General features: G+C 43.5%; 2 protein-coding genes across 2 annotated transcripts; both read right to left on the reverse strand.

The window, feature by feature from the left end:
• Positions 1-1,978: 1,978 nt before the first annotated feature.
• LOC146633010 (ferritin, middle subunit-like) lies at positions 1,979-3,711 on the reverse strand. Its single transcript, XM_085351941.1, has 4 exons — positions 3,446-3,711; positions 2,692-2,838; positions 2,389-2,514; positions 1,979-2,284 (listed from the first exon to the last, which is right to left on the reverse strand). The coding sequence occupies exons 1-4, from the start codon at positions 3,545-3,547 to the stop codon at positions 2,129-2,131; spliced, it is 531 nt and encodes a 176-aa protein (XP_085208067.1). The 5' UTR covers positions 3,548-3,711; the 3' UTR covers positions 1,979-2,128.
• Positions 3,712-9,874: 6,163 nt separating this feature from the next.
• Positions 9,875-11,609, reverse strand: LOC146633011 (GTPase IMAP family member 7-like). The gene is made up of 3 exons (XM_085352894.1): positions 11,578-11,609; positions 10,550-11,290; positions 9,875-9,947 (listed from the first exon to the last, which is right to left on the reverse strand). The coding sequence occupies exons 1-3, from the start codon at positions 11,607-11,609 to the stop codon at positions 9,875-9,877; spliced, it is 846 nt and encodes a 281-aa protein (XP_085209020.1).
• Between the last annotated feature and the right edge of the window lie 1,230 nt (positions 11,610-12,839).

The raw sequence follows: 12,839 nt of genomic DNA on the forward strand, positions 1-12,839 counted from the left end.
TCAAGCACACACATCCACACATGTGCAATAACACTAAGTGCAATAATCTTTTCTGTCATCGTTGTATTTTTACTCAGTTGTATATAGTATTCGTATTCTATTTTTATCTTATTGTATATTTTTATTCTATTTTATTCTACTGTATATAGTATATTATTTTATTCTATTCTGTACAGCTGTGTACTGTATTTATTCTTATTGTATTCTAATTTTTGCGTCATAACTTTTGCACTGTCCACTTCCTGCTGTGACAAAACAAATTTCCCACGTGTGGGACTAATAAAGGTTATCTTATCTTATCTTATCTTGAAGGGAAATCTCCCTTTTAACAGGAAACAGCTTTGGCAGCCAGAGAGAGATACTTTCATTCTTGTAGAAAGATTATGCCATCTCAAGAGCAACAGAAGCAGGAATCGTCAGAGACACAAAGCACCGGACCTCCCCTGCAAAGTGCTCGGAGCTAAACTCTCCTTCTCTCCCCTTACTAGGAGTTTCTGCTGTTGACCCACTAGAGGGCAGGCTTTTGCCATGAGCAGGCCAGGAATGAACATATTTGTTGACACATCTATTCAATTACTTACAGCAAGAATGACTACGACCTGTCCTATAACATCAACCTCAGAAATAATCCGAGGGACAGAATACTCAGTTACGTTGCAATAGGTTTAGGCAGCTGGGGTACTCTCATGATGCACTGAGTGTTTCTTCTTCCAGTCAGCTTTTTAGTCACTATGTGTTTATACATCTCTCGATATTTAATTATTAGTTATGTATAATATCTGGCTCTCTTCCATAGCGTGTCGTGTCCCGATTTCCTCCCGTCACCTCCAACCAGTCGTGGCAAATGGCGACTCCTCCATAGCCTGGTTCTGATGGAGGTTTCTTCCTGTTAAAAGGGAGTTTTTCCTTCCCAATATTGCCAAAGCGCTTGCTCTTAGGGGGTCATTTGATTGTTGGGTGTTCTCTGTTTCCTCTGTATTATCGTAGGCTCTTTACCTTACAACATAAAGTCAGAATTTTAATCATGGATACTTTCCAAAACATGGGTATAAAACTGAGCAAATACCTGGATTTTCAAGAGTGACAGAGGATTTCTTTGTGATGTGATTTTATTTCTAGATAACATTAATACAAGTGAATAAAATGACTACAAATCTTTTTTTGAGTTTATTTAGTTCCTGAAAATAAATAATTTGAAAAAATGTTTAGTTTTGTTATTACTGAATAAGGCACAACAAGGTACATAAAGTTTTTTTTCAGGGTGTAATAAAAAACACCTTTAGCTCATTTTAGATTTTACTTGCTATAAAGAAGGAAATGATTTCACTCTGCAGTATGGAGTGTCTCCAGTAGATGGCGATGGTGCATTACAAAAGTAATGTTAATAACAAGGCAATGATTTGTGCCAAATTAAATAAACCCACCAAAAATTTATAGCAAGACATTGGATCACATGTCCACGTGATTCCATATTTTCAAGTTAATTATTGGCTGTTATATTAAGATGTTTACATGAACCAATATAATTGTGCTGTTTGGGATGTGTGGTGCTTCATGGATCAGATTCTTTGTCATTGTGCTTTAAGAACAACACAAATTGTATGCAAGTGAAAAGAGCGCACTGTTAAGATATATATACACACACACACACACGAGATTGTTTGCCTTAGGCTGCTGAATAGGTGTACCAGATAAAGTAGGTCAAGTTGAGACTTCACTGGGGAGAAAACCAAAAGATATCCAGTAACATTTACATCTGATATGGTCTTGTTTGTATTTGGTCCCAATGTGTACAAATATTAACTCACACACCTGAGACGACCTTTGTCAACGCCATAATCTGACAAAGTCGACAAGGTAAAGAAGCAGTGATTTATTTAGTCTTTAGACCAACTGCTTGAACTAATCAGTAAAATGGGTCACTGATGCAGACAGACCAAAGATCCAGCTCAAAAGGTTTATTCAGATGAACAGATCAGAAACATTTCCAAATGTCAGACAGCTTAGAAGCTGATGCCAGCTTTAAAGTGAGGAAATCAGGAAAGAATCAGCTGGAGCAGAAGTGAGTTTACTTCAAAGCCTGTGTTGTTAACATGCTGACTCCAGGCTCACTTCTACGTCTCAGCATTTAGCTCTTGTCACCCAGAGTGTGCTTGTCAAACAGGTACTCTGCCATCTTGTTGTTGTGGGCATCCATGCGGGTGAGGTTAGTGATGTGGTCACCCAGCTTCTTGATGGACTTCACCTGCTCATCCAGGTAGTGGCTCTCCAGGAAGTCACACAGCTGGGAAAACAAACTACAGTTAACATTTGATGATTTGTCAAACATACACAGCATCAACTAGTTCAGTCTTTAACCCCAAACTCTTCCCTCCAACTCCCACTTACATGAGGGTCATTATGCTGAGAAGCCAGCTTGTGCAGGTCCAGCAGAGCCTGGTTGACATTCTTCTCCAGCTGCAGAGCACACTGCATGGCCTCCAGCCCGCTGCCCCACTCATCACGCTCTGGTTTCTGCACAACAAACAATTCTGTTAGAGACTGAACACTTGTTTTAAGCTCTGTATACACATCACACACTAACGCTAACAACAAGAGAACAAGTGTCATAACACTGCTCATTAATCCCAGTTTCTGTGTTAGAGACACAGTCAGGTATGTCACAGCAGGACTGGTTCAGTTTGTACACACCTTGATGTCCTGGAGTAAGACGCGACCTCCTCTCTTGTTCTGGAAGGACAGCAGCTTGTCAGCGTGCTCCCTCTCCTCATGGCTGTTCTCCTTGAAGAAGTGGGAGAAGCCTGGCAGGGCCACATCATCACGGTCAAAGTAGAAGGTCTGACAAATCAGACACAGGTTATTAGTACACAGCACCAATTATTCTGCAAATACAGCATCGTGACAAACAGTTATGGAGACAGACATGATTCATCACCAATAGTTCAGCTGGTTTAGACCGAGGTAACTGCTGAAATAGAGACTAAGACCCCACTCTGCTGCTAGTTCAACAATTCAAACTTGACACCCACCAACACAGAATCTTGCACTGTGCAGGGTTGCTGCAAGTATGAGTGGAGCAGCAAATGCTCTCCAGGTCTGTTGTCCATTAAACATACAATTAACTGAGAAAAATATATAACTGTCAAAACATCTGTTGAAATTTCATGATTCAGTTTCACATTGTGACCTTTAAACTTTCACCTAAGAGCACAAGTCAATATCTAACACTGTTAAAAAATAATCTGTCATTTGTTAAAAAGCTGCATTAACACAATACATCTTAGTGTGCTACAATTACATCCCTGTTCTAGCTGCGCCATTTAACCTTAATATTCATAATAAAATGATTTTACATTTAAACAGCACACAGTGCCGTCATTTCAAAATAGTAAACATTCCTCAGAAAAGAGTCTGCTTTGATGATGGACTCTTTCTGTGTTCTCACCATAGAAGTGTAGGTGTAAGACGCAAGCAGCTCCATGTTCACCATCCGGTTGATGGCGGCCTCGCAGTCGCGGTGGTAGTTCTGACGCACTTGGGACTCCATTTCGGCTGGCGTTTCTTGTGCTTTTTATTAACAAAAACAGTGCAAAAATAAAGCTTCACGTTGAAGTTATCTGTAGCTGAAATATAAAGTTGGATGAAGTCAAGAAGTTCCGTTCAAACACTGTTGAAGCAACAACTCCTCAAAGATTCCTCCCCTGGTGTGAAACGGCACACTCGCGGGTCCCTGTGTTTATACTCCACGGAGGAGCTCGTGACAGATGTGACGTATGTTTCCACCAATCACTGAGCACGGGTGTAACGTGTGTGACACAGAGGATAGAGTTGCTTTTTTTCTCCTCCCGATTCGTAGAAAACTCATCATCCAGTTTAATGTTTAATGTGACCTGCTGGGAGATAGTCAGGTGCAATGACAAAGCATTTTCATATTTCAACAGATAACAAGCAAAACATGTAAAATATGTAAAATTTAATCTCAAAACACTAGATGAAGACTCTCTGATGGACATCAGAGATGTCCACATGCACATGGTACGATATTTATTACTTAAAAATATGTACAATACTGTGCAAAAGTCTTGAGTCAAATGATTTATTAAAAAAACTAGAACTAAGCAATGTATTTTGTATCAGTCTGTTCATGTAAAAGCAGCTCTTTAGATTAAATTTGTCCTTGAAGAGTCTCATTGCAGCTGAGGTATAAGTTTAATATAGGGGTTAAATTCACACATGATATTTCTTTAATCGAAGACCCAAAACATATTCAGAGGCAGTACTTTTTCACTTGCAATGCTGTCCTTTGTGTAAAGTGCCCGAGAGACCTGCCAGTGTGCCTGCATTTTCTTTGCTGCACCCTTTCAGCTTCATTTTCCAACAATAAACTGAATGCAGCCCAAAGTACTGCTTTGTGTGGACAAACATCACTAGACTTGCTTTAAAGCAGTTAAAATATTATTAAACCTTCGTCGCTGTCTCGTCATGTCTATTAGGTTCGGCTGTGTCTCACTCCTGTTGTGAATGTCCCTTGTTACCTTGTGTGTATATTTTTTTTGTATAATTTTGTCTTCTGTGGCTCTTGGAGGAGGCGGACGCATATTTCACCCTCTTCCCCCCTTATCTTCCCTGCTGCTGCTTCTATGACTTTGTCTAGTCTCGTCTAACTCTAACCCTCAAAGAGTTTCTCAGTCTTGTTCCCTAAATCCTAAAGAATTATGGATTTGATCAACTGGTTCCGTAATGAAATTGACACCTTCCTAGGCTTGCGAGAGCCAGATTGTCCTGCAGAGACGTTTGCTGCCGGATACTCGATGGTCCGTTACGCCGTGTGTCTGGTGACACTCTCAATGGAGGACATTGAATGAACTCTACCAAATCAGAACCACAATAACAGAGTTCTGGCTTATTGGAGCTGGCTCGGGCCTGGCTTATCGAGGAACAATAAGCGGCTACAGCTGTTCAAATGCTATAAAGCTGGCCGACATGATAGACGATGGGCAGGGCTGTGAGTACTCAGACTGTGTTTTCTATGCAATATGGATAAGATCTCTTGTGTTACGTTCTGGTCCCGGCAAGTAAATAAACATAACAAATAGTTTGCCCCACTCACTTCCCACCCACGCACAAACCCCAACAACGACACCTTTTTCAAGTATTTAAGCAGCCATTTATTTTCTTCGGCAGTGAGCAATGCCAAAACAATAAACAAAACTCCCTATAAAACAATCCCTACTCTTCCCTACACCAAAATAAAAAGAAGCCAAAACAAAAGACAAGTCACTTACCTAACTATCTAACGGAAAACAGGAGAAAACTTGTTCAACAAAAGAAAACGGCTTCTCACGCCTACTAGGCTGCGGCAGTGACAGTGATATATCAGGTGAACCAACCCGTGATCACTATTTGACAATCTATTTACAATTATTTACAACATAATAGCCATCCCACCCAGATATACTATTTACACTATTTACAACCAAGTAGACATCCCAACCAGATATACACTCAAAACTCTACACTGCACTAACATAGATCATCACACAGGTTCTTGGTCGAGTGGTGGAGGCTCGGGGAGGGCTTCCAGGTGGCTGTCGTTAAGTCCTTAAGTACCGGAGGTGGTCCATCAATTATCCACACAGGATCCACACAGGACAGGCAGAGACTCCACCGGGATACCCAGCAGCCACGCCCAGGTTTCCACCTCCTAGGAGAGAAAAAGGGGAAAGATACCCACAGCCATCCCCCCCGTGGGAGGCATAACACAACACACACATCACTGGGTCGTAACACTTGTTTGGTTTTTTCTGCCTGTCCCGTTTGGCTCTTTTGCATCAGAATTATTGTCTAAAGGCGAAGAAAGATGCCCAACGGACTTACTTTACCAAATGGACCATCCCAGCTTTGCCGTAATGGTCTATTTGATTCACCTTTGCTTTTATTGTTTATTTTATTTTATTTTCACTTGCTACACACGGGACAGACTTGACTGGGGAAGAGAAAAGGGAGAAAGAAAGAGGGAAAGAAAAACAGCAGAGAAGAGGAACGGTGATAAAGGTCAAAAAACAAAAACAAACAGACAAAAAATACATCTATCAATCACCTGGATCACCTGTTGAGAAAGAAAAAAGAGAAAACAAGCAAAGAAAAAGAGCAATATAATAAACAACATCACGATGATCTATGGGAATATGACAGTAAATACTAAATATTAAACATTATTGTGCAGCACATAAGATCAACAGCACACAGTGTGCTTTGAGGTAGGAGCCAAAAAGGGTGTAGTTTGTGGGTGTGATCACCCGTGTGTACACCTGTGAGCATGGACGCGCTTGTTTTTAAAAGGTTCCTTCATGTAATGATCTGTTAGAGGGTGTGGGGGGGCCACTGCCCCGTCCTCCAGGGCATGAAGCAGGTGAAGAGGAGATCCAGGCTCCAGACATCCAGAGGCCCTCAGAGCACAAGAGACCAAGGAAGACCAACAGAGGGGCAGCCGCGCCACTGTCCCAGAAAGAGCTGAGGAGAGTCCCAGATGAGGGCTCACTCAGCAGCCGCGGAGCAGAAGCCAGGGGGGGTTGCAGTGACGCGCCCGTGAGCTCCGCCGGCAGCCAGCTGTGCCTGAGTGACCGAGCTGGATAAGATCTTGGAGAAGCTCATGGCTCTGCAATATGGATAAGATCTTGGAGAAGAAGAACAGGAATTGAGAGAATTGGTGACCAGTGATGGACATTAGACCAACTGTAAAAATTGGATGCAGTTGTTCGCACTAAACCCAAACATTCACCATCTTCACTCATGCAGCTATCCCACTATCTGCAGCAGCAGAAGGCCTGCCGAGGTCGAAGCTGACTGGAACAACCAAAGTTCTTCCATGATAACAGGATTGTTGTCAGAGCTCTTTGTCCCTTCTTTAGGGCCACCTGGGTCCACTGGAGACAACTGAACTTCACTTAACCGGGCATGGTGACACTTTCTCTCAGCTGAACAAAGGATACACACACACACATGCATGGAACATGTACACTGATACTGATAAGCCCTCACTATCACCCTCTCTCCCCCGAATCCAACACCTCCTCCGATACTTACCTTCCAGCGGATCAGCTGGAGGTGCGATCGAAGATTGCAGTGGTCTCAGATCCAGCTGTACACACTGGAATATTCTCCCATGTTGCTTGTCTGTGTTTTATTGTGTTATGGTGTGTTGATATCGGTGCATTCCTGTATTATCCTTTTGTGTTACACATTTCAATGTTTTTTTTTCCCTTGCTACCTAGCCTGACCCGTCGCCCCAATGTGATGTTTGTGTATTGTATGTACGGTCGGCAAGTTCTGTCATCTCGGTTGTGGACAACTGCAACTGACAAATAAAGGCTGTCTCATCATCTCATCATCTCATCATATAATGTGTTCTTTCCTTTGTGCCTTGTCGGATTGCCTGTTTATCACTCCGGGTGTTTCATTTGCATACCTCTCCTTGTCTTCAACAGCTCGTCTTCACTCCTTCATCATCCTCTGCGCTTCCGCTGCTGATGTTTCCATGTCTCAGGTTCCTCATTCCTAGTTTCCTGCTTTGTTAATGTTTTCTGTGTTCCTCATGTTCTTTAGTTTAGCTTTTCCCAGTCTAGGTTTTGTTAGTGTTTTCAGTTCCCCCTTCGTTGTTGCTTTGTAGTGTTTTTGTTCAGCCTCTAAATAAACACCCACTTTCAGTTTAACCTCCGGCTACATCTCAGTTTTGTCTGCACTTGGGTCCACGCTCTCGCATTTCCACATGGTTTGCCTCACAAACCGTGACAGTACAATCCGACCACATAATGGACCCAGCAGACATCGAACTGCACCAGTGACAGCAGGCAGATTTTGCCCAGCTGGAAGACAAGCTCAGGGTGAAGCTATGGCTCACCTCAACTACAAGAGCATATTTCTGCTCCACCTGCTGCTCCACCAGCATCCAATCTTCGGCCGATTCAAGTGGGAGTTGGGAGGTTGCTCCATGCCCACACTCGCCAGCCTCGGCACCACCGTACTGTGCTCTGTAGGCCAAGTTGCCTGGCTTGCCAGCTTCCTCTTCCCAGTCGAAGCGGTGCTCACGCTGTCGTTCCTCCGTCTCTGCTGAGCAAACAGCAGTATTGAGTGAAAATGACTGTTTTTCTCACGCTCATCCCAATCTCACAAACAAATAAAGAACAATAATCTCACTTCAGAAAATTTCAAGATTTTTATCCATGTTGAGTCAAAGTCTGTTAAGACTGTCAATCCAGAGTTTGTCAGCCACAAAGACCTTAAAAACTGTTTGTCGTGGTGGAAAAGATGGAAAACCTGTTTTTGCTTACCCTGCTCCTCTGCCTCACTGTGTTCCTGTTCTCAATGCAGCTGTGGTCCAGCTTTCACCTGCAAATTTGTTTCCCTGTTGAGGGGGACTAGGGCCCAGTTGATCCCTGCTCCACTTTCCAGGCAGGCGGCGGATTTGCTAGTCCCTGCATCCAGCTCTTCAGGTCAGGACAGCAGCAGCCCAGTCATTGGCTCCTGGTTCTTAGGGTGAGGGCAGCTCTGAACTAGCTCACTCCTATCCGGTTGTTCAGTGATGACACGACGAATCCTACTTCCGGGTCTAAAGTAGTCTGCGTTTAATATAGCTTTGTGTTGTTAACATGTTTAATGTTTTGTATTTTCTTCTATTTGATCTCAAAAAGCTCCTAAAACAGTCAGTGATCACTGTTGACCTCCCTTGGCTTTTATTACCACTAATCATTTATTTAAGCTCAGTTTTTAAAACCTTAGGATGTAGCTACAGCCCAGCCCATGCAGCAGTATATGAATGACTAACCTCGTATTGTGGATGGATTATCTCAGTTGTTCTCCTGGCTGAAGTTTGGTCCTTTTACAGCATCCTGCCATGCGATTACATTTGTTCCTGACCACCGAGAACACTCACGTTAACTTTTATCGAGTGGAAAAAAAGTTAGCTTGTTTATATTATGCTAACATAGCTGTGTCGCTAGCGGTCACGTAGCACATCATTATATACCAGCTAGCCAAACTTCAGTAACCCTACAAACTAAAGTCGAAGTCTCTGGCTTTGGTGTAGGAGCTAGCGCTGGTGGTAGCACGTCACGGTGTAACACGGAAGGGCTGTCAGAGTATCAGAAGAAAGCACTGTCGTCTATATCTAGACAGTCTCAATACGTGCAGATAGGAGGTGACGACCTCGGGCGAGAGAGCGAGTGGGAGAGCACGCTCAAGATGAACCCGTACCCTCTGAGGGTGCGCATAACCCCGATTTTCCACATAAAGGGTATATCTCAGACTGCTGTCGAGTTGCTAAAGCGCAAGCTTCAGAACGTTGAGCTCTACCCAGATGAGTTTTTAGCCGAGCAGGTACCGGACATAGTGACAAGGCGTTGCTGATGGGGGGGGGGAGCGAAGGGGATATTTCATGCTCTTTTCATGCAGTGTGTGTATATTTTTGTAAAAGCCACCACCACGATAAGTCTATTTTACTTGTGATATAAAATTGTATATGTAACCTCAACATGCTGATGTATTCGTGAATAAACAAACGTACACTGTGATCGTGTACGGGGTTTTCATTTGACATTTGGTGTATAAAGGAATCAAACCCAGCTCAGTGTACGATTGAGTTTTCAACACAAACAGTGTAAAACACCACACGATAACAGTATGTTTCCACCTTTATTGTACTGCACAGATACCACATTATCCACACAACAAGGACAGAAACAGACTCCTAATATCGGTCGACATCTTGTATATCCATTTGGTGAAGAACACCGACTCTCAGCACACTGTCTTCATAAACAGTTCTGTCAAAACAATCTTGCGTGTGATGGCAAACTATCTAATGTAGCTGGCCCACCTAACTGAACATGGCCACAGAACAATTAAACTGAGAATACCCAATCACCCCACCGATCCCCATTAGAATAGAATAGAATAGAATAGAATAGAATTCAACTTTATTGTCATTGCACATGCACAGGTACAGGGCAACGAAATGCAGTTTGCATCCATCCAGAAGTGCTTTAGTGATATAGGTATATTACAATATATATTAGCAATAGTATAGATATGTAAGTATATTACAGAAATGGGTCTATTATGGTATGTTATAATGTACACGGTATGAAGTATGTTGTGAATATTCTATAACTAAGTATGTACAGGCTGTAGTGAGTACAAGCTATGAACAGGATATAAATATGAAAAACTATACAGAATATGAAATAAATAACTTTACAGAAATCTGAGATATACAGCTATACAGAAATGGGAACTATGCAAGTTGTAAACAGTTGTAGGATTAAAGATTATTGAATGTACAGAATGATTATTTACACAGAGCTATACAGTAGTGCAGTTAAGATAAGTGAGGGTGTAGATAGTTTCTACAGAGGCTATATAAAGTGCTAGTGGTTGTGAGTGGTGGTTCACTCCATGTTATCATTGTGTGTTTGAGGGTACAGTTGTCCATTGTGTGTGTGTATGTTCAGTCCATGAGTTTAACGTGGGTCAGATGTCAGGAGGCACGTAAGAGGACAAGCATGCTCCTGCTCCAAATAGTCCCAGAGACGTAAGACCGAAGAATCTACACCATTCCCTTGTCTTAATAATCTCTTCGTGCTCTTTTCGCATTTGGTCTTGCTCTTTCCTCTTCCGCTCCCTGTCTCTTTCGAGTTTCTTCTGCGCTGCCTTGTACATATCGTTGCTGTAGTGCTCACCTCCGTTGAATTCTACCATGTCCTCTATTTTACTCAACAGAGTATCCACTTGGGTTTGGTTTACTCTCTGAGTGTTGCTCAGCGTGTGGTACCTTCCGCCACACTGGTTTATCACTCTTTGTAGCTCTTTGCTTTCCTTCACGTAGTCTCTCACCGATTTACCCTTTAGCAAGTCACCGTGTGTAAACAAGACCAAGGTGTACGTGAAAGCGTCTTCTCCGAAGTTGTCTCGAATCCACTTTATGCTGCTCCGCTCCTCTTGTGTGAACCTAGACTTTAGACTGATTACCAAAAGGAATCCGTGCGGTCCGGGTACCGACTGTTCGACACACTCCTCGATCTTGCTTTTCACATCGTATTGGGTTTTGGTTGTGTCAAACAACCCCGGAGTGTCGATCACAGCGACTTTGGCGCCGTCTCTGTCCACCTCCTTCTTCGCACAGCCAACGGTGACGGACTCGGGTGACATGTCCTCCTCGAAAGCGTTGCTATCGCCGAGTATAGTGTTACCAGACGCGCTCTTGCCAGACCCGGTCTTGCCCACGAGAATCAATCTGACGTGCGGACGGGGTGGAGAACCTGCGGGTGACATTCGCATTCTCGTAAAGACTCCTATGGACAGCAATGCATTCATTGTTTGGTGTGTTGTTGTGCGATAACAAGGCCATTTTTACACCCACCTTTGTCATTCTTATGCTGACACAGAGCGACGTGTCTGCTTAGTGTGAGTGACAAAACAACTATGAAGGAGATAACTGTTGCCATGTTTCATGCTCGCCGTGAGAGACGCAGTAAGCCGCGCATAAACTAGGAGTAGCTGGAAGGGGTACTTTGATAATACGTGCTTTTTCGTGAGAACGCCTGAGAACGCATGTACCCTTGCGCTCGATGATGAGCGAGATGACATGGGATAGAACGTTCAAACTGTACAAGCCTTTGCTCTACAATGGCAGCACGTACTGCCATTACATGGATCGTGAACATCAACTGTGTACAATGCAAGTAATAAAATAAACGACACTCTGTGTGTGTGTGTGTGTGTGTGTGTGTGTGTGTGTGTGTGTGTGTGTGTGTGTGTGTATTCATCCTTCATTTATTGTTATTTCACGTTCAAAACACCTATACACAACAATACCATAACGGGTTCAATTAACACGGTGTGTTCTGTTGAAACCTTGACACATTTCAAACGCTATCCGTCATTCCACCGTAACCTCTCGTGGCGGACACAGAGTCTTGTTTCTTTGGTGCATTACACGTCCAATAGCAACTGTGACGAGAACAACGATCACACCCAAGCTCAATCCAATTATTAGTCTAACATATCTGGTCTGCTTGCCGCCTGTGTGATCTCTAGGGACAACTATCAGCTTGAAAATGCCAATAGTTTCCACGGCTCGCTTTGTACGAGATCTTCGTGTGGTCAGAACAGAACAGCTGTACGTTCCCGCATCACCAAATGTCACATTCTGAAGAATCAAAGACAGGTCTCCCTCGTTCATTCCTCTGTCTTGTAAATCCACTCGCTCCTTGAAGGATGGGTGTTGGCCGTCTGGTACAAAACAGTCGTCACGATACAGAAGCACATATTCAGCATGCATCAGATCAGTTCTCGTCCACTCTACGCCCACAATGATGGTCCTCGTGTATGAACATCGACACGGTAGAATCACAACCCCTTGTCCGCTCTCTGCCGTGACAACAGTGGGATCGTCCGTGGCGTTGATCAGTTGACAGCACACAACGACAATCACAAAGGGTAGCATTCCGATGGTGCGTACGTTCTCCCGTGTCGCCACCGGATTCAAATGTGTTGTTTATGTTTCCTGTGGGGTATAGACACTGTCACACACATCGCACTACATGCATACCGTCGTTACAATGCCAGGTACTCATCGACTCACCGTACGCCATCCCAGGGTGGCGTTCCCCGACTCTAAGATCGACAAACTCTCTAGACTCTACAGCCCCAGGCTAGACAAAAATTATGAAAAGGCACGTGCTCTCGAACTCAATGACGACCAAGATGACCGCGGACGAGAAGCCTAAACTGTACACGTTACTGCCGTATATAAAGCTTTTGGAGGTGGAAGACCTGGGTGC

The sequence above is a fragment of the Diplotaxodon limnothrissa genome, linkage group LG4, assembly GCF_057381915.1.
Source record: "Diplotaxodon limnothrissa isolate DT_005_m linkage group LG4, D_limnothrissa_male_GT1.1, whole genome shotgun sequence".
NCBI lineage: Eukaryota > Metazoa > Chordata > Actinopteri > Cichliformes > Cichlidae > Diplotaxodon > Diplotaxodon limnothrissa.